Consider the following 22,231-nt stretch of genomic DNA (forward strand, 5'->3'; position numbering starts at 1 on the left):
CATGGAAGGAGCGGCCCCCGCGGCCGGAGAGGGGCTAGCGTTCTTATGCAGGTTGCGGGGCGCCCCCAGGCTGGCAGCGGAGAGAGAGCGAACCCCGCCGCGGCCCCGGAACGAGCATGCGAGGGAAGCGGGGGTGGCGGGGCGGTGTGGGGCAGCGGCGGTGGAGAGGCGGCCGGCAGCCCCAGCAGCCTTCGGGGAGTTTGCTCTTGGTGCCCCCGGGGGACCGACAGTCACCCCACCGGGTCACCGTTACAGTTCGCTGCCGGCGGGCCTGGCCAGCCGGGCTGTGGGAGGGCCGCGGGTGCCCGCGGGGGGCCTGGAAGTGGCCCCGGCGCCCTCCGGAGGGTTATGCAGCAGGCTAAAGCTGCTGAAGCTCTGCGACCCTCTGACAGAAAAATTGAGATATAACCTTCCTCCGATCCTTTTCACTCGTCCTTAGACCGCGGAGGAAAGTCTCTGTCCCGCCAGTGCCCCAAGGCCTCTCTCTGTTGTGGCTGCCGATGGCAGGGCCCGGCCTGGGGCGTCCACGGCCCTGCGGGGGTTTTGTCCAGGGTTTGCCTGCTTTGGTCCTTGCAGACGTGCTGCTGGTGGGGCACCAAACCAGAGGCACCTCCCCAGAAGTACCTTGGTGTATCTCCTTGCCTGGATGTGAGAGAACAGTTCTAATCTTGAGCTAGGGCTTTGGCAGGAGTTGATCCACAGCACGCAAGACTGTCGCGTGAAGAGGCCTGATGCAGGTTACAGGCTGATAGGGAGCTGACCCTGGTTGTACCATACATGATGAGGCAACTTGCGATTCGTGATCTCAATTCATCGCCCTTTGGACACAGGTTACCAGCGATGTAATCGGTAATTGCCCACAGGAAGAAGCAGCAGCTGTGTGATGACAGTGAGAAGATTCACAGCCCAAGGGAACTTTTGCCCTGACAAAGTCCGGGCTTAAGAAACAGACTTGCTTCCTTGTGGTGCATAGAGGAACCAAAAAGAAGGGAGTGGCAATCTCCCACCCACTGAAAACGCTTTGTATACCCAAAAGTCTCTGTCATCTTAGAGTGGAAGAAATGCAAACAAGCCATGGTTGGCTTGTACCAGCCAAGAGTTTAAAACCAATGCATGAACCATTGCTGAGTTTGAAGGTGTCCAGAATACTGTGGATGAAACCCATGGTCCACTTGTCCTTCCTTTGGCGCTCCTGGATTTTACCACTACATTTTGAAGTGACAGCTCCTGTTTTCAAGAGCAGGGAGTTGTCAGGGCTGTGCCTAGCATTCAAGAAAGGGTGTGCCATAGTGGATGGGAATGAACAGGTCACCTTCTGTTGGACTTCTTTCATTTGTTTTATAAGTCTCTATGGATTCACAGGTGCAACCCTGATGTGAACCCAGAGACAGCTACATAAAAGCAGACACTGTACCAGTGTAGTTATTTGTTTTCAATACAATTTTGCCTACTCTGTAAAGCTTGTGCTATTTCATCTGGATCAGGATAGTTTGTGGGAGGGTTTATGTAAGCATAAGAGTAAGGTCATCTGGATTTTGCTTTTGTCTCCTGAAGTGCTTTAAGTCTGAGCTCTCCCGAAGTCATGCCTGTGAACTGGTTCAGGTTTTTTCAGGAATTAAGTCTTATGATAATTTAGTTCGTTCCCATCTTCAGAATTAAAGTTAATAAATACCTCACAAATGCAGTTCAGAGTCTCGATCAACCACTTGAATAGCATATTTCTCAGTTTGAAGCTTAACAGTGCTGGAGAATTCTGAAGTGATTAAGTGCATGTAGCTACACAGTGCAGCAACTCATTAATACTCACATATGCTTAACTCCATAAACAGACAGGTCAAAGTTTTTGCCAGGCCTCTGCTAGGGGTGGGCAACAGCTTTTCTGCTCTTCCTCTCTTCCACCCCAAAATCATTTTGCTTCAGTAAGCATGCATGACGCACAAGGCAAAGAATTTATAGTGCCATCTAGCTAAATTCGCGGCTGACACTTCCTTTCATTCCTTCTTAAAATCCTCGGAAATTTAAAGTAAGAAAGCAGACCCACTTTGCAGTTGAGCAGTGAATGGGCAGGGAATGCCACAGTTAAGACTGCTTACACGGCAGATGGTGCATGCTAAAGAGGCCATTTGGTGTGAAAAGTAACATGTAAGAGGCAACGGGTTTGGTTTCTTTTTGGTTTTGTTGTTTTTTGTTTTAACTGGCTTTGGAAGGAGCATACCAAGTGAAACAAAGTAACACAGCCGTCTCTTCTGTGGGGCTGTCATTTGCCCAGAGGAGCTCACAGTAGTGAGCCAAGTCCATTGCAGTTATGGGGGAGATGAATGTAAAACATTATCTTCCTGTTATATGACACCATTTAAAGGCCATTTCATCATTCAGTTCAGCAAAGGTGACATGAACCATTCAGCCCTGTCTTCATAAGGTCCTGTCAGAAACAGAAGGGACCTCAGGAGGGTCACCAGCCTCTTCTCCCATCTTAGGGTAGCGTCAGCTATACTTGGTCTATTCCTGTGTTACTCTAGTCTTTTCTTAAAATCCATAGAGCGGTGAAGTCTGTGAAATATCAAGGAAGTGTCTTCCAGTTCTTTGCTAATCTTGACATTCAAAAGCATTCCCTGGTGTCTCATCTAGATCCGCCTTGACTGCCACAAGCGGAGTTAGTGTCCCATCGGCCACAGCGAGATGGGTACGTTCATCTTGGTCGCAGTCTCCACCCAAAGACAAACATTTAGAGCTTTCCTTCTTAACTGTGCCTAAGACTTCTGACCTGCCCTTCTAAGTCACATTTTCAAGGCCTTTAGTTACTATTTTTCCTTGCCTCTGGGTTTTTCCCACCTGCTCCACCCGTTTCATGAAAGGCACTGCCCAAACCAGAAGGTACTCCAGCTGAGGCTCCCCCAATGCCTCACAGGACAGAGCGATTGCCCTGTACTTCACTGCCTGTGTCCCTCCGTATTCTTCCCACTTGACAATGGTTTGCCTTTCCATCGCCAGTGTGACCCTAATGCATGTTCACCTTGTGACCACATCACACACGGAGAGCTGCTAGGTTTGTCTTTCCCAATGGCACAGGTGGAACAAGTGCTGGGGGAGTGAACGGGGGATACTGAAGGAATTGTGGAGCAATCTCATCATTAAAAGCACATGGCTGGGAAGCAGGATATGTGGCTGCTGGCTGCATCTCTGCCGCTGGCTTGCCATGTGATTGCAACTTTCCACTTCTTTCTGCTGTACCTCAGTTTCCCCAGCTATAAACCAGAGACAGTCATGTCTTCCATTTGCCCCGTGCATTTTGATCCATGAATGCGCAAAAAGACAGCTGATTTTTTTTTCGGAAGAGGAAAACGAGGAATGTGGCTTGTGAGAAATAAAACAAAACGTGTCATTTTTAAAATTTTGTTTCATTTATTTGGCAGTAATATCCAAACCCCCCTGCTTCAAAAAAAATTACAAAATCAAGTAAAATAAGTGCACTAAGGAAACCTACAGAATACTGATAAATTTCACACACATACCAGAGGGAATATAGAGGGAGGAGTGGGACTTTTTTGTTGCTTAGATTTGGCTTTTTGGAAAAAAAAAAAAAAAAAAAAGCCTTCCCTGCCCCTTGCAGCCTGTACAGCAATTATCCCAGAGGGTGATGGCTGAAGTTCAGCTCTTCCTTCCCCAACAGCCAAGTCACCCTGCAGAAGTTAGCGACCGACCAGCCTGCTGCGGGGTACAGTCTGGGCATCGCTCCCCCAACAGTTGCCCTTTCCCTCAGCGCGGGGAGGCAAGACATTTCGGTCCCCTTTGGGGACCGTAGCCCTTAGAACTGGCATCGCTCTCCACAGTTGCCTTTCCCTTTGAGGGCACAAGAAGGAAAAGGCTCCAATGGCGGCAGCCCTTTCTGCGGAGGCACCTTCGCTGCACCCCTACCCCGCTGCCCCAGGCTACCCTGGGGTACGTTGTATGGCTTGTCAGAGAGCTCAGCTTGCCTTGCCTGAGAGAGTAGCCCACCCCTCCGCCCCCAGTGCAAGCGCAAGCTCTGTAAACCTCAACTGCCAGCACCCACCTCCCCAGCTGTCCCCAGCAGCCGTCCTCGTAGACCGCACACCCACAGGAAACAGGAAGGGGACTGGAGAACGTTATCACATAATGCAGCCTACGGGAGCCCTTCAGCTATGTATTACCCTCTCCTTCCTGCACATGCTCTGCTTCTCCCAGTTGGAGGTATTCCTGACTGGACAATAAGGTGTTATCTCCATCCAGGGAAAGCCTTTAAGGCAAGCTGTTGTGTTTTCTCTAAGGCACTTTAACGATCCAAGCTGGAAGGAAGTGGGCTGGGAGGCACAAACTACCTTTCAGAGCAGGGTCAGAATAAAGCCAAACATTTATTAACAATGTTCCTGTGACTCCAGATCCAGCACATGAAGCTGTCTCACTCATGCAGTTGGGGAAGAGCAAGGGTACATCTCATGGGTGCTCCTGATTCCACCAACCACTTAATCCTGTGCCACCAGAACACAAACAATGACTCCATCCCAGTGTAGCACTGTCCACATTACCCTTAGCTCCTATGGACTCATTCCCCTCACCTTCACAATCGACAGCTTCTCAAATCCAGACCCTTATGGGAGAAGAACCAGCCCCCTTCTGTATGTATTATGCCAAAACCTCCAAGCATGGCAAGGTAGAGCATGATTCTCACTGGAAATGTGGCATGGTATTGTGCCGAAGTCAATGGAAGTCCTCTGGGTTCATGTCAGGAAAACAGCTCGACGACCAGACAGCCTTTCACAAATCTGGCTCACGGGTGAGACCGCAGGAGAGACCAAGCTGTCTTCTTTTCCTACACTTGCTAGGCACCAGCTCATTCTTCCTCTCCGAGGAAAGCACTGTGCAAAAAGGGTAAAGTAGGGACAAAAGTCCTGCTGCTCTTCACTCAAGCAGAACATACTTTTGCAGATGGATGCAGAGTTTCGCTTGAGTAAGCACTAGGGACTGCAAGACACCTGGCAAGAACTGCTGAAGTTGCTCACAAACAGGAAGATGGAAGTCAGAAGCAGTCATCTCAGGGTACGTGCATCTGCTTGGCATGCACAGCAGGGGCGTGAAGGGAACGTGGAAACTAGATATTCAGGTGTGTGAGTGTATGAAGTACATTTGACAACTGCAGGCGAAAATCAGCTGGGCTTGCGGCTACAGAAATGATTGTCAACAGCACACCGTTTCATTTATATCTTCATTTATATCTGAGAAACAGGTCAGATGAAAATGACCCATGAAGGGATGTGAGGATGGTCAAAGATGGTCTGATCAAAACCACTGTGAAATGCATCAGTAATGAGGCTTCCAGCCCTGACTTCGAACTCAGACCTGGAATCAAAGAATAATGCTGCTGCCTCACCCCAGAGGGAGATGAAAAGCGCAAGATGATGGCTAACAGCCCAGACTCCAACTGAACGGTTTTCTAAGTAGTTAGGCCTTTCAAGATACGCTGCTAATGGCATTGCCTGGCCCCTCTGTCTCTAGACCACTTGGCACTTTCCTGGGGGCAATTTAGAGAGGCATTAGCATGGACTTTGAGCACATGGACCAGCACAAAGCTGGTCAATGCTAGCTAAGGGAGCAAGAGCTAGAGAGCTGCAGTGTCAATCCATGCCTGGTCAAGCTAATTACACCCAGCCCTGTCTCCTCCTCCCATGAGGGACATTGCTATCCCAAGCTAAGAAATACCCTGTTGTGCACGGCTCACAAGTTGCTTGTGGTGTTTGTGGTGGCTGAGTGCAGTGTGATACAAACTGTTCATGGGCATTACAGCACTGTCAGTAACAAAAACCCACAGGCTGGGTTTTCTTGAAAGATCTAGAGCTACAAAACATACAAAAGCTGAATTACTACCATAGGAAATAAAGTAATAAAAAACAAAAGGGGGAGCCAGCATGTGAATGTGATAAGAAAAAAATATGATAGCACCTCTAAGGAGGGGGCAAGGAGAGTAAAGGTGAGATGAGGTCGAAAGGAACCATGTTGTGTTGGAGCCCACAATGTACTGGAGGAGCTGCTGGGGACAGTCCGGTGGAAAGCAAGGAGGAACGTGCTGGACTCATGCCAGCAGCATGGCACCATGACTTCCAGGTGTCACACCAGGCTGACCAGCTTTGAGGACCTCATACCAAAGGGGAGGGTAAGCAGGGCAAGGTCCTTGGCTAATGATGCCCTGCAGCACACGTGCTCAGCCACAAAACTGCCGGGCCTGTATTTCTGTAGCCAAGGCTGGTGCTGACAATTTTATCGATTGAAGACCCCCTTTTCCATCCAGCACTGGCCTCCGTCCTTTCCCCAGATCCAGGGAAACAGGAAATCCCTGTTACCTCTTGGAGGGAGCAGCCATCTGCTCTGGGAAAGGGTCCCAGCAGCTGCTGTAAGTCCCTCCCAGCCTTCCAAGGCCCCAGCAATATGAAGCTCCCTGAACAGGTAGGCTCTGCTCCCCTTTCCTGGCCCCATTCTCTGTGTATTACAAAACAAATAACCCATCGCTATACAATGTAAATATCTGTGACTGGGCAATTGTGCATACTGAGATCAGCACTGGAGGACAGGGTGGCAGGTTGGGCCCATCCTCCTGGGCTCCTCCGGTGTGGAGGCCCCTTACATCTCCTTGGTGCTCATTCTCTTGGTCTTCTCGGCCGTCTCCTGGGGAAAGAGAGCACAAAAGTGAGGCTCTACACTGACACAGGAACCCGTGTGTGCCCTGAAGCCTTCAGTCCATCCACAAGCAGTGCCAACACTGGCTTATAACTCAAAGCCCCACACCTATATTTGTCCCCACAGGCAACAGGGATCCTCCTTTACTGTGCTCCCCCTTCTACCAGCAGTCTCCAAGTGACAGAAGCAGAAGGAACTCCTCTGGCACGGAGAGGCTTAGTGCAAGCAGACCTTCCACACCTCATACTAACCTGATGCTTCTGCAGTTCCTGAACATATCTAGCCAGTTCCTCCTCAGTCAAGTCTTGATTAGGTCGCTGCCTCTGAGCAGGCACCTTCTCATTCTTTCCTGCAAACAGAAATGGAGTTCAGCATTATCACAAACAGGGGATGCAAATTTCAGAGGCTGAACCATGTAGAACAAAGAGAGGCAGGTAGGCCACAGCGCACCTCAAGCTTAGGAAGGCTTTGCTGGAAGAAAGTATCGTCTGGCTTCTTAGAAACAGAATGGACCTTGTGGCTGTCTGGGACTTCAGAACCTGGGCATCCCGTCTGTCCCCATGTCTCCCTCCCACGTGATAAAAAAATAAAGCCACAAGGAAGAGGCTGCATATTATTTAAAACAAGCACCTATAAGTAATTCAAACATCTTGGCCTCTTGTAGGGAATAAAGAGAAGCCCAGGGCTATCCAAGTACAATAACTGATGCCTAACAAAGAGGTAATTTCGCCCAGTGGAGATGCAACTTGTTGATGTATCTGATCTGTTTCTTTGGTTTCATTATCTCTCTAACAATAGCCTCTAAACCCTCTGATGCTCTGACATGGGAAGAAAGTAAAGGAATTGTTGTCCCATTGCATGCTTCTGCAGGAAACAAAGTAGGCAGCAAGAGCAGGTGTTGCATAGCAACTTTGAAGCTTGTTTCTGGGGAGGCAACAAAAAGAGTCTCTCATTCGGTTACTTAAGCTCTGACACCTATCCACAGCTCCTCTGGGAGCTCGACTACTATTACAGTTACCTCTTCTGAGGCGAGTTCCTGCTGCTACAGCCAAGTCTGGGCTGAGGTGATCCCGAAGCCTCTGCTGCAGAAGGCTAGGCAAACATGAAAAACTCTGTATATGCTTGTCGCTGTTCCCCTCTCTCCTACTCTGCCCAAGCTACTGCCTATAGATCTGAACTAATATACTGCTGACAGCTCCCACACAGCTTTGAGCTTGAAAACAAAGCTCATGCAAAGGCCTGGTTTCTAGGGAAGAAGGCCAGAAAAATACAGTGCAGTGCTGGGAGGGTGGACGTGGCTCCTTGGAAGGACCCGTACATTTCCCAAGACAGGGGAAAGCTGGCTTTCCACTGGCCCTGGACCATCTGTGAGAAGGCAAAACAGAGAGCCGTTGTTCACAACCCCACCACAAATTCTCACAATTGTAACATGGCTGTGAAAGTTTAAGGGCCTTCCAAAGGAAGAACAGACGGACCAACAACCCTGCCTTACTATGAACACCACCTCCCTTCATCTCCATCACCGTCATTTTCTTCTACTTCTACAGTTTTTATGGCAAGAAGCCAAAATGCTTTCTTGGCGTTACTGGATGAAGTCTTCTATCTCCCCTCTGAGGCAAGACAGGACCCTAGCTCCTGCTTTACACATACCATAAACACAGATACAGCGAGGATACTGACACATACGCAGGAAAGCTGACTCGCTCGCACCTACATGAATGGTTGCAGACAGTGACCTATTTGGTCTGTGCGTGCCCCAAGCCAGCTGGATACAGAATAGCTCTGATCTAGAAGATATGGTGCTGAATTTTCATGACACCAAATCCAAACTACAAACCCAGCAGCATTGCCCCCAGCCCAGTTACACACTTTCTGACCTCTAGAACAGAACCAGCTTGGGTTTGGCCAACATGCAGCATGGCAGGGTGATGGAGAAGCCACCCATAGAGAAGATGAGGAAAAGCTGGAGAGAAGAAATCTGGATAGTTGGTGCCCTCGGAAAGATAGAAAGCAAACACCCCTCTCGTACAACACCAAATACAGCAATTGTCGGGAAAGCATACAGACCCTCGCACGTCATTGCGGTGCACACCCAGTTCCCACAGGCACAGACGCAGCGGTTGCACTCCACCTGGGTCTCTGCTCCATCCTCATAGGTTTCATCTTCCAGAGCACACTCTAGAGAGGCACAAAACAAGGGCAGTGCTTGTGAGACGGCGAGCTGGCTAAAGACAACATACTTTGGAGATGCCTTGAGAGAGATGAGGTAAAAAGTTTTGGAGGAGGCCTTCCTTCTCCTAACCACCAGAAGTCCCATAATGACTAAAACATTCATGCTGAATTTGGTGTGTGAAATCAGCCAAAAAATAATTTGGGAAAATCAAACAATTAATTTTGCTTCCTCGAACACATTTCAATTACTCGATTCCAAATGAAATCTCATACATAGAAGAGAACCCCCAAAGGGAAAGTTTTGGTTACTCTGAAAAAATTCCTGTTCCAGGTGGGGAGAAGTTGGGGAAATTATTTGTGTATTTGCTGTTGCCCTGAGAAAGAAAGGGGAAAAATCACAAGGTTTCTCATTTCAGCTCATATTTCTTCTCTCAGCTCTACTATATGTTTAAGTTGAGGCCGCCAAAGCACTGAAGGGTCCGTATGGCGTTAAATGAAAACCAGCTGACTCTGTTTTCTGGGGGAGATGCAGCACCCCTAGCTTCCCACTGAAACAGGCAACAGAGAGTTCAACTTAATAGTCCCTAGGAAGCATAGCGTCTGTCTGTTCCTCGGTGCCACTGCAGCTGGATGTAAATCTGGTACCTTTGGACCAGCACCCCCTGAGGAGACAATCAGATGAATGGCTAGGCATGCCCGGTCAGCAGAACACTAAGCTGCTTCCACATGAACAGTAGTACTAATCAGAATATGGAAGGATAGTGAACTTTGAGATGTTCATCAGGGAGGCTCTCTGTGTAAAAGGCAGAGCATAGCAAGACTTTGGTCTGGTCTGACTTTCCTAAGTTATCCAGACGTGAACTCCTCACATTATTTATCTCTGCACTGATAAATACATGCCTTGACCTTCCAAACATACCGTATCCACTTGACCTACACCCTTCCTTCTAACATCCAAGCCTTTTTCATCACAAGAGTTCTGAGGGCTCTGGAACAGAAAACGCAGTACTTCTGACAATGCAGGGAGAAGGGGTCTTGATGGATGGGAGGCAGGTGTACATCAACATTATCTCTGTGAGTGGAGGTACAGCATCCAATGTCTGCCCCAAAGCTGGTCTCTTTTTTTACCCGGGATATGGAGAAGGCTGAGGTACTCAACAACTTTTTTCCCTCAGTCTTCACTGGCAAGTGCTCCAGCCACACCACTCAAGTCACAGAAGGCAAAGGCAGGAACTGGGAATGAAGAACCATCCACTGTAGGAGAAGATCAGGTTCAAGACCATCTAAGGAACCTGAGGGTGCACAAGTCCATGGGACCCGATGAGATGCATCTGTGGGTCCTGAGGAAACTGGTGAATAAAGTTGCTAAGCTACTATCCACCGTATTTTAGAAGTTGTGGCAGTCAGGTGAAGTTCCCACTGACTGGAAAAGGGGAAACATAACCCCTATTTTCAAAACGGGAAAAAAGGAAGACCCGGGGAACTACAGGTCAGCCAGTCTCACCTCTTTGCCCGGCAAGATCATGGAGCGGATTGTCCTGGAAACTATGCTGGGGCACACGGAAAATAAGAAGGTGGTTGGTGACAGCCAACATGGCTTCACCAAGCGCAAATTGTGCCTGACAAATTTGGTGGACTTCTACAATGGGGTTACAGTGTTGGTGGACTTGTGCAAAGCATTCGACACTGTCTCACATGGCATCATTTTCTCTAAACTGGAGAGACGTGGATTTGACAGATGGATAAGGAATTGGCTGGAAGGTTGCACTAAAGAGTCACAGTCAACAGCTCTATATCTGAGTGGAGACCAGTGATGAGTGGCATTCCTCAGGGGTTGGTGCTATTTAACATCTTTGTCAGCGACATGGACAGATGGGATTGAATGCACCCTCAGCAAGTCTGCCGACAACACCAAGCTGCGTGGTGCAGTCAACACGCTTGAGGGAAGGGAGGCCATCCAGAAGGAACTTGACAGGCTGGAGAGGTGAGCCCCTCGTGAAATTCATGCAATCCTCATGAAGTTCAACAAGGTCAAGTGCAAGGTCCTGCAACCTGGGTTGGGGCAATCCCAAGCACAGATACAGGCTGGGTGATGAGTGGGTCGAGAACAGCCCCACAGAGAAGGACTTGGGGGTGCTGGTGGATGAAAAACTGAATATGAGCCAGCAACGTGTGCTCACAGCCCAGAAAGCCAATCGTACCCTGGGCTGCATCAAGAGACGTGTGGCCAACAGGTCGAGGGAGGTGATTCTCCCCCTCTGCTCTCTGAGACCCCACCTGGAGTGCTGTGTTCCACTCTGAGGCCCCCAACATAAGACAGACATGGACCTGTTCGAGCGCGTCCAGAGGGTCACAAAGTTGATCAGGGGGCTGGAGCACCTCCCCTGTGAGGACAGGCTGAGAGAGTTGGGGTTGTTCAGCCCGGGGAGGAGAAGGCTCCGGGGAGACCTTAGAGCGGCCTTCCAGTGCTTAAAGGGGGCCTACAGGCAAGGTGGGGAGGGACTCTATACCAGGGAGGGTAGTGATAGGATGAGGGGTAACAGTTTCAAACTGTTCGGAGGGGAGATTTAGATTAAATATTAGGAAGAAGTTCTTCACTGTGAGGGTGGTGAGACACTGGAACAGGTTGCCCTGCAGTGTCCAAGGCCAGGCTGGATGGGGCTTTGAGCACCGTGGTCTAGTGGAAGGTGTCCCTGCCCACGGCAGAGGGGTTGGAACTAGATGATCTTTAAGGTCCCTTCCAACCCAAACCATTCTGTGATTCTATGATTCTTCTCTTTCCTCCCTTCCCAGGACCCCTCTGGTTCCCCAATACAAGTGAGGAGTTCCTACTTTTCTCTGGTGGGTTGAAGGATGGGCTGAGGCACTTGAGAAATTCATTGAAGCTGAGCTTCCAGTCAGCATTTTCATCTGACAGCTCGATGAGGGCATCTACGCAGAGTCCCCTGAAAGGAAATAGAGAGGCATGTTCTGCACAGGGCTTTACTAGGCTGGCCCCTGCTCTACTGGCTTCAGAGCACAGATGAGTAAAACCAGTAGTAACAAGGAAGGCCCTGAGATGCCTGGCAGAAGTGGCTTCTGTAAGGAAACCTCACTGGATACAGACAAAAGAAAAATAGTCACAAAATACTCCCTGTCTAGCAAAGGGCTGGGAAGTGGCGGGATATTCAGAACAGCAGGAATAGGACCCTGTTGACATCTACATGCTGTCACATGAGTAGAGAGATGCAAGCACAGTCTAACCACAAGAACCATGTTTTGCTCATTGTCTCACACACAGTGGCACACACACAGAAAAAAGGGAAACCTCTCAGACCACATTTTCATGCGATGCCTGCATCAGCTCTAACTACAGGCCACCCATGAGCTGTGTTTTCCCACCATCTTCCTTGCACTGGATCTAGCTATCAGGCAAAAGGTGAGCAAGGTCCACTGGAAAGCTAATTTATTAGGGTATAAAAATGAAGACAAATTTTCCGTCACCTAACTCACCTTCTGGCTACACACATACTAGATTTAAGGCAAAAGAGAGTTGGAATACATGCTTAATGTGAAGGGTAGCGGTGGGACTGCTCCTTTTGGTGGTATTCACACCTCATTAAGTGAGACGCCACTTCATGCATAGTTGTCTTTGTTACCATAAGCCCGAACTGATATTTTCCGTGAGTGGATTTTCATGCCCCCTTCTACCACGTCTGCCCCCTGGCCCTCCTTCTTGCATCCTGTCCACTGCCCACCTGAGCAGCTTGTTAGTCTCCTGGTCCATGTAGGTGGTGATGTTGACAGCAGTCTCATTCTGCTCCACAAACTTCAGGAATTCAGTGGAGTCCAAGCGAGAATCGCCATCGTCAAAGCTCTGCAGGGAAAGATGGGAGGATATGAGAGTGTCTGATTTATCAGTTCAGGGTACTCCTTCCTTCTCCGTCTTCCATATGTACTTAGCATTTTTGAAGCTTCAGTGAAACAGGTTGCATCATCCCTGTTTTGCACAAAAACAGAGGTGTAGAGAAAAGCAGCAACATATCCATACTAGCGTCAAAACTGGGAGACATGATCCTAGCCTTGTTCTCACTGATAAGCTACACTGCCTCTCATTCACCTCCTGCTGCTTGATTTATGGCTCTAACCCCATTTCTTGTCTTTGTTCCAGCTAGCGTTTAGCCTTCTTAAATACCTCCTGCCTTAAAGCAGACCAGTTGCATTCAAGGAGATGTCAGCTTTCCAGTATGTGTAAATCCAAAGCTGTGCCTGGACTGTGACAGTGACAAAAGGGAAAAATCACAGGAAGCAATTTTCTGCTGATCCCAAAGAAGGAACAATTTAATACAACAGCACAACACCTCGCCACCAACTTCTTAAGGTCTTGACAGGACTCCTGGCACTGAAGAGCAGGATTTTTAGCCCCAAAATCCTGGCTGTACTCCCAAAGAAGTAATTGCATTTTGCCTTCCTGTTTGGAGATGTCAGATCACAGTGCTGGGCGCTCAGCAGGAACTGCTGGGCCCCCTCAGAGACAGCTGCATTGCAGCGAGGGGAAAATGAACTCTACGCACAGACTGCTGCCGGCTAAAGTTTTGCTGTGTGACTTGGGGCAGGTCACTGTGGCTCCTCGTGCAGTGTTTCCAGGAATGCAGGAAGAGACACTGCCTGTTGTTACCTCTGTGTGGAGAAACCTGTAAGGCTAGGAAAATTATTCTGCACACCGTAGCCTGTGTACAACTGCTCCACTAACATGTGTTAACTTCTACTAGACTTTGAAGCCTCTTGTCCTCCTATTTCTTTTGAACATGGCCACAATTCCCTTAATGACCCACTCAGTTGAGCTAGTTTTCTTGCCTTTCAATGCTATGGTCCACATTTACGTGTTGCCCTAGAGACTCTCCAAAACAGAACAGCTTCCCACTGCTAGCCTAACTCCTCTTGAAATAGCATCCTTCAAGGTCATGGCCTGCCTGACACACAGCCCACATCTCAGTCATTCAGCAAGTCAGGCTTCCAGGAGGGAAACAGCTTAATGAGCATCTACAAACCCCCCCATTAAGGAGAAAAGAGAAAATCTTCATGTCAATCTTTGCCCCCAGTGTTTATTACCTGCAGGGCAGGAATCAGGCCATTTGCAGGGCAGGTGTGTGGAGCCCTGGAGCTGGGCACAGCAGAATTCCTCCAGCAACAGCAGACCCTCATTGGCGAAAGAAAAAAACGTGTACGTTTGAACCTATTTAGTTTGCTTGGCTTGGATTTGTCCCAAGTTGCTCCAAGCTCTGAATTCTACTTTAAAAGTATTTCAAAGCTTTAAGGGTTGTTGATATGTGGATTACCACTTGACAGAGAAGGAAATTCCCCCTTTGGTCTGAGAAAAGGTATGGCTTTGTCATGGAAACTTTCATCCATTTGTGCCTGGGATCGGTGCTCCAGAAAAAGGACAGTAAAGAGGACATGAGGCTGTCTGCCTCTGAGCTGGAGCCACGAGATTTCACCAGTGCCCAACAGGCGCGGGGTTGGCAGGAGTGACCAAGCAGCGTCAAGGCAGTGGAGAAAGTCTGTGGCTGGCTCGTACATTTCAGCAAAACCCATGGCTTGGAGAGGCTCTCTGTGAAGGCGGCTGGGGACAGCATGTTTGCAGGGGGAGAGACTGAGGAGCTCCACTTTGCAGGACACTGCAGCTCTTGGGTGCTGGCAGGCGCCAGCAGGGGTGCCCGAGGCAGTGGGCCACAAGTGGGTTTCCACAGACAGAGCTGCATTAATGGCTACAAAGGCAAAGACGCTCTCTGGAGCGAGGGGACCAGCTCCTCTGTCTCACCAGGGGGTGCCATTGCCATGGCAAATTTGCTTGCAGCGCTAACTCCTGTCAGGCACCATTAATCTCTTGCTGTCAACAGCTTATGATTCAAACACTCTCCCCCTTTCCCCACCTGCTCCTCCAGCTCCATCCTGAATGCTCTGAAGTCTTGATCAGGAGCTGGGTGTGAGGGGGAGGGACACAGCAGTGCATGTGGCAGGAGCATGGGAGAAGCGTGTGATCTGGTGGTTAGAAAAGGGGGTGGGGATGGGCTGAGGGACAGGTTGACGTGGAAGAGGGAAGAGGAACGGGATTATTGCACGGCCCTGAGACTCACGGGTGGCTCCTCTCTCCCTGCTGAGCACTAGGGAACTGCCAGCTCTTGACCACAACTGAGCCACGCTCCTTGCAGGAAAATATTCTGCTTGAAGCTCCCAAGTGTCCCCTACCCCCGCCTCAACATGACCCTGGGACTGTTTGGAACAAAGGATCAGCAGCCCCTGCCCCAGCTTCCTGCTCCTTCTACCTGCATTTATAGCACTTTCAGCCATCTTTTCTCCTCTGGTTATCTTTTGTCCCCTGAGCTCAGTTCTTCTCTCCCCTGCCACAGGCACACCTAGCCTGCTCTCCATTTCCCCAGAGCAGGTCAGATCCCCAGGGATGTTCCAGGTCTGGCGTGTCCCATAGCCATGTCAGTGGCTCCATCAGCAGCTGCTGCAGGCAGCCTATAACACACCACGCTGTGGAACATACCACACCTCTCCGGCCCCCAGCTTGACAAGCCCATCACACACTGAAGCCTTTTGGGTGAGGATATGGCTGCCACATTGCAGCGACAGGGCAAGAAATGTTCTCCGGCCTCTGATGAAGACACTGCTCTACTTGCCTTAAAATACTTGTCCAAGACTTCGCTGTAGTTGCTGCCCTTGGAAAACCAGCCGTCTGGGATAATCTCAGCTTCCAGCCACTGGATGACACGGCGACGAAGCTCGTCCCTGTCTGACTGGTAGCAGACGACTGTCATGGGAGAAGGTGTAGTGGAAGAAAAAGCAAGGATGAGAGAAATGAAGTTTGCAGGGAGACCACAGAGAGACGACTGGAAATGAATACCAGCGAGCCAGCCCCGATGGCAGGTTGCAGGCCCCTCTGTCCTTGGAGACGTGCCATGGCCAGATCAAAGCTGAGGTGCCATGTGCTGAACGGCGGATGGGCTGTGGGTGACACCGTGTGGCAAGGCCAGAAAACGACACTCCTGCCAAACCCCTCCTGCCTTCCCGTCCTCAAAGCTTGTGGAATAGCAACTCGGGACTCACTCATCTTGGTGTGAAGAATCTCTGGACTGAGGGAGGAAGGCAACTGACTGGCTCTGGACACTGTCTCCAGGCTTCCCGATGCCATGCAGAACAGGGACTTAGCCGTTAACCCTCAAGTACCCAAACTTCCATCTTCTGCAAGGGCAAAGACTAGACCGAGCAAGCCTCTGTCCCCCAGACTTGAATTTTAGAGCCTACTACCTCAGGAGATTTTGTTTCTTTAAAGCTCTGACTTGCTCACTCTGACTGGAAATGAGATGAGGTCAGGCTGGTCTTGTTCACAGTGCTCTCCGCAACCATGAGTTTCTCTAGTTTGGTATCACCTTGTGCGCTAATACTGAACTATGTATTTAGAAGCAAAACTGAAAGCCTAGATCTCCTGGCTTCTGTGAGTCGCCACATCCACCCAGAGGCCAACGGAGCCAGAAGGAGAATCAGTGTGCATTTGTGTTGCTTACACACACTAAGGTTCTCCTTCTGAATCCAGTGACTATAATCACAGCCAGGTGGACAGATGAAAAGAAAAACCCATAGGGATTCTGCATGTTTAATGTTGAACTTCCCCAAAGCTGCTCTGAGGTGGTGGCCATGCCTTGACATGGTCCTTTCCCTTAAGGCTGTATGGGGGTTTGGTCTCATCTGTCCTAGGAAGCTTAAATTGACAATTATACAGGTCCAACAGTTAGAGGCCATGGACTGGAAAGGGATCCCCTGATGAAGCAGAGGCCATGGCCCCAGAATTCATAGTCTAAGTACACAAGGCAATGCAAAAGGGGAGAAACCAGACACAGGGAATCAGAGAGACTTGTTGGCTGATGGGAGATGTGGTTCAGCTACACCTCCTGGCTAACCAGATGATGCCCCATTCATTACATAGTGATGTCTCTGGCCCTGCACCCATTGGTTAATCACTCCTGAAGCAAAGTCTCCTTTCAAAAGGGTGGTCTTGGAGCTGGGGACATAGCTCCACAGTTATTGTGTCTTAGATCCCCAATGAACTATGCAAAAGAGTGTCTCTTCCCTAGGTCTGTGTGATGATCACAGCTTGTGTCCCTAGGGGCAAACTGGGTTTCACTGCACCTTGCACACACTCAAGAGTGCCTGAGACATCTCAGCACAGTGAAGAGCCCAGGAGATGTATGAGCTCTGAAATGTTACCCAGGAGTAACGAGCCGGGCAGTCGTATTTCAGCTGGTTTATCAACTCAGACTCTGCTCCAGCCAGCGCAGAGTTACGACTTTCACACAGAGCTGCGCAACTCCCCCAGCAGACCTTCCTTCCCATCTCCTTTCCCAAATGCATACAGAGGTCCCAGCCATGCAAGAGGATGGCTTCTCACCTGGACTTGCAGCTGGATTCTCAGACTTCTTCTCTGTTAATGAAAAACAAAAAAGGACATTTCTGATGCAACATGAAGCACTATGAACCTCTTCCCACCCTGGGTGCCACCTGGGCAAGAGCAGAGGAACCTGGGAGTCTCTGGAAACTTGAGGGCCACATGTATGATTAAGGGACTGGAACATCTGTCACCCAAAGGGGAGACTGAGGACTGTTTAGCCTGAAGAAGAGAAGGCTCAGGGTCAATCTCATCAATATTTATAAATCCGATGGGAGGGAACGAAGAAGACTGAGCCAGACTTTTCTCCACGGTGTTGAGTGACAGGGCAAGAGGCTGAACATGGATGGTAGTATGGGCTTTGCGGGTTTATCCTGAGAATCTGACCTTTCCTCAGCAGGCAGACTAAGACACCTGCCTGGCTGAATCTATAAGCTCAGAAAGAAGCAGGCAGAAGCAAGAAGTTGCCCTGCTCTCCTGGGTGCCCACCTTTCCAGTAACCCAGGGAGGCAATAGCTCTAAGATCCCACTACGGCCAACCTGATCTAGGGCCTCCATCCACACTCTCTACCCATGAGCCCAAGTGCTCCATTTCAGCTGATGCCTTAGCCCCTGGTCCTTGCCTGGGATTATGTTGTAGGTATGCCTTGTCTCCAGCACCGTACCTGCCATAGACCCTGTTGATCTAGGCCCTGACATGGTGACTGTCTTCCCACCTTGATCCCAAGCCTGCCCCAGACTGCTTCACTAAGGACTTGTCTGGCAATCGCTGATCTGTGCCTGGTTCTGGTTACCATCACCAAACCTGATTTCATGGCTTGACTTCATCACGACAAACTTGGCTGGTGATCTGGACTCTCGGTTGAACCTGGCTATCATTCCCAGGCTTGCCCTGTTCACCACTCTCCGCAACTGTGGGACAAGGTCCTGGCTGGTGAGGCCTCTGCCTTGCCTTGTTATCACGCGCGGCTTCTGACTCTCCCTCCCTTAGAGGGTAGCTGGCCCTCATCACTGGGGTTACCTTTACAGTGGCCATCGTAATCCACCTGGATCTTGGAGCCAGTGAGGCAGGCATCACGGTGCAACTCACAGTGGTTTAGGTACGTCTTGCCATTGCTACCGCACACAGGCCTCTTGTGAGGTTTGCATTGCTGCGAGAAAGCCAGAGAAGACAGCATTTTACCTGCCTCTTCGAGACAGCTAAAGGGAGGCAGGCGAGTCCCAATATCAGCCCAACACACCAGAAGCCCCTGGCCCTTGGCACAGCCCCCTTGGCCCAAAATGTGTTTGGAGAAGGCTGAACCCACCCATCATCACCCTACAAAAACCTGCACAGGGAAGTCTGTGAGTGTGGGTTCAAAGGCTTTCACTTTATCCCAGCCTCCATCACCACCACCACAACAGAAGCCTTCCTCATAGAAGAGTCCAGCAGAGGAATCATTGCCCATCTTAAATATTAAGCATAATCCTGCGACTGTTGCTCTGTGTGCCATGGACATGCCTGGCTGGAGGTGTTTCTGTGAATGTGTTCTGTGCACCTCTGCTTGCTCAGCTCTGTTGCATCTCTTTGTAGACTCTGCTCTACCTTTCTGCAACCAAATGCAGAATAAGCCATGAGCCACGAGCAAACAGCACAGCCTGCACCAGAAGGAGAGTTCACCAGTGCCATTGTTCAGGCTGTGGGCTTCTTTCTACCACCCCTTTCAGTCTGGCCAAGCCTACCCGGAGTGACAGACACTCTTCCTGCTAATGGGGCATTTCACTCTCCAGTGCCCAGGCCGGCCATATCAGAGCTGCAGGCTCTGAGTGAACACGGAACAAAGAGCCATATGGCCATGCCCAGGAGCCAGGCAGGAATGGTCTGAAAGGATGGGGCACTGTGGAGTAGGGAGATGCTGTCTCTACAGTTGGGAAAGACTCTTCTAATCATCTCTGGCTCCCTGCTGGATGAAGCTATTCATCCTCACAGCACTCTACCACAATTATTTCCATTTTACAAAAGCTGACTTTTAGTAGGGTGCTTGTAACCTCCTCAAACAAGACGCCAGTGAGGGCAGGCTGCCTGGGAGCTTGCAGACCTCTCCCTAGAGTGCCCTCCAAAGCCAGCTGCATATCAATACCCTACTGGGCTTTCCCAACAAAAGACCTCCAGCCAAGTCTCCTGTGCATGTAAAGAGAGCCTAGGCAGTTGTGCAAGCAGCACAGCTGCAAGCATCCGACACTCTCTGCCCCAGAGGGCTCTTCCCCTGAACCACACTGGGAAAGGCCCTGCTGTTTGAAGAGCCACTGTGAACTTGCAGCTGCTCCAAAACAGCTGTAGCCTCATTCCATCATGGGATCCTTCCAGCAACCGAAACACATCAGGGGGGGTGATGGTGGTGACACCTGTCCCAGACGCAGAACCTGCGCTGCCCCCGTACCTCAATGCAGAGGCAGGTTGGCTCTCCCTTCTCAGTCACTGCACACTCCCGCCCAGCTCCGCAGAAAACATTGGCACAGATCTTGGATTTGCTCCTTGGCTCTTCCTGCAAGATACAAAGCAAGAGACACAAAATACATCAAGTTACCCAGAAAAGTAGCCACACAGCTTTAAAAAAATAACACATTTAACTTGTAGACTGGACCAAAGATCACCAAGATGGTAAGGCAAAGATTACAGAATAAGAGAGACATGGCTGCGATAGATGGAAAGTTCAGACAATAACCAGGAGCAGACACAAGAGCTAGGGGTAGAGCCCCAGTAATGCAGAGCTTCCTTGAGGTCACTCCCAGACAATCACCTAGGAGAACTGGACCAAATATAAGCAAGAGAAAGTCTAGCACGAATGGCAAGAATAATTTGCTCATGTCAACGACTGCTGTCTTCAAATTTTTTTTCATGGAGGGTAGGGAGCAGAAATTTTGCTTGAGACATTTAAGAAGAAGGTGAACATAACCCTGGAGAAAGGTGTGATACCAAAGAGGGAGAAGAAATTGCCATCGCATACCAAATGATGCCCCTGCCCCCCCCCCCCCCCCCCCCCCCCAAAAAAAAGCTTCACAAAACTACACAACCCATTATCTTGCCTCCACTGGTCAAGATGAAACAATTCAAAGGAACAAACACTGTCACAGATAATTATACAGTAACCTGCTCACAGAGAAAATGTCTTCCCGGTCCCTGACAGCCAGTAGTTTTATATGCTTTACAGTTTTCTCCTAGTCAAAGTCATGACAAGTATTCTTATTGTTCACATAACTGGTTTTTTGAGTCCCACTGTGTTCCCAAACTGGTGACACCTAGCAGGGAAGATTTCCAGAGGTTAATCGTGTTTTCAATAAAAACATCATTTACTGTTATCAGCTTAATGCCTTTTTTTTTTTTTTTTACTTAGACTTTTAAAAGAGAAGATGGTCCCAGGTGTTCAGACTTTGGAGACCCTGGTTTAATTCCCTGCTTTGTAATTAATTTCTTTTGTGACTCTCATTTCATCGAACATTTTCCATCTCTATGTTAAGTATCTGGTTCCAGCTAGCCAAGTGGCTTCCTCAACAGTTTCGTATCACAGATTGAAGATCAAGGAATGTAAAACAATCAGTGAGACAGGTCAATCACATCTGCTGTAACTCTTCTCTCTAATACACAGAGGTTTTTTTACTTTCTTACCTGAGTATTACTCTTAACCTCTGCTCATTTGTGGTATCTTTGTACCTCCATCATATACTTTTGAAAGTAGATGATCAAAAAGGAGCAGAATTTGCCTGAGGATTATTTAATATAATATATTTATAAATTATAAATATATTAGATATTTTATATAATTATATAAAGATAATATAATAAATATATAATATTTAATATAATGCCTTGCATTATTTATACATATAACAACAAATGCTGAAGCACATTTTTTTCTCCTGTTGCTTCTTTATCCTAATTTTCTTTTTTTGTTTGTTTGTTTTGCTTTTAAACTGTAGTTTAACAGTGAGTTGCTGTCTTTACTGAACAGCCCACAGTGACAGCGAGATCATTTTCTGAATGACCTTGCCCTGGTCTTCAGAATATTTTGTCTGCTGGCCTACTGCACGGTCATCAAGCCCAAGAAGGTCTTTTCAAAGCACTGCAGAATTCCCTCCAGTTTTGCATAGCGAAAACCACCTTTCCTACTCTCTGTAAACGTTCCTGTGTTGCTGCTTATCCTGTAAAATAAATACGGCATTCAGACACACCAGTCTTAACTCAGAAACTTACACCATGTCTCAGGCCTGCTCACCGCATGAAGACAGTCTGTTATCCTCCCTCTGCCCCTCCGTCTTCCTTTCATATATCATTTCTGAGCTATGAAAGACACTCTGCTGCTTCTGCCACATCCACCTCTCTTTAGTTGCGTTCTGGTGGAGGGCTGGTGTAAATGACCTAGGCACTTCTGGGGTGGGATGGAGCAACACGAGCGGTTCACCGGACAAAGCAACCTCGCACAACTTAGGGCAGGAAAGGAAGAATAACTCATTTTGCAAAAAGACAAAGAAAAAACAAATTATCCCAGGCTGGAGTCTGACTGGGGCACTCACATGCCTAAAATGCACTGTAGACACTGAAGCGCTAAGCCATTTAAAGGGTTTCGAACAACGTGTCCATCCCTTCACCCAGCCAAAGACTGGCGGGGGGGGGGGAAGAGCCAAATACGGCTTTGAACCGCCACCCACCAAGGTCTGTAATCCAGGTGCCCGGCAATAGATGGCAGTACTCTGCCTCTCCTTACCCACGGCCAGGCAGGATTGCCAGCGGGAAGCTCCCAGCCGTGCCCACCGATGCCAAACCTGGCTCTGTCTCCTGGCCGGAGACTTACAGCGCTGCTAGAACCGCAGCCGGCCTCGGCGGGCATCCGCAGGGACCGAGCTTGGGTTGCAAGACTCCTCCGCCCTCAACAGCTTGCTGGAAACCAGGCCTACGATGCGGCTGTT

At 49.3% G+C, this 22,231-nt stretch overlaps 1 protein-coding gene across 1 annotated transcript in view; it reads right to left on the bottom strand.

Annotated features, from left to right (window-relative positions):
* Positions 1–6,630: 6,630 nt before the first annotated feature.
* FSTL1 (follistatin like 1) overlaps positions 6,631–22,231 on the bottom strand; it is a 54,819-nt gene continuing 39,218 nt past the window's right edge. Inside the window, exons 4-12 of the mRNA XM_086460609.1 lie at positions 19,708–19,812; positions 18,309–18,438; positions 17,291–17,323; positions 15,525–15,655; positions 12,597–12,715; positions 11,692–11,804; positions 8,755–8,865; positions 6,939–7,036; positions 6,631–6,675 (exon numbers count right to left, since the gene is read on the bottom strand). Coding sequence (XP_086316735.1) covers positions 6,631–6,675; positions 6,939–7,036; positions 8,755–8,865; positions 11,692–11,804; positions 12,597–12,715; positions 15,525–15,655; positions 17,291–17,323; positions 18,309–18,438; positions 19,708–19,812 — 885 coding nt within the window. The remainder of the gene's footprint in view (positions 6,676–6,938; positions 7,037–8,754; positions 8,866–11,691; positions 11,805–12,596; positions 12,716–15,524; positions 15,656–17,290; positions 17,324–18,308; positions 18,439–19,707; positions 19,813–22,231) is intronic.

Source organism: Leptosomus discolor, chromosome 1 (assembly GCF_034619465.1).
Source record: "Leptosomus discolor isolate bLepDis1 chromosome 1, bLepDis1.hap2, whole genome shotgun sequence".
In the NCBI taxonomy this organism is placed as follows: Eukaryota; Metazoa; Chordata; class Aves; order Leptosomiformes; family Leptosomidae; genus Leptosomus; species Leptosomus discolor.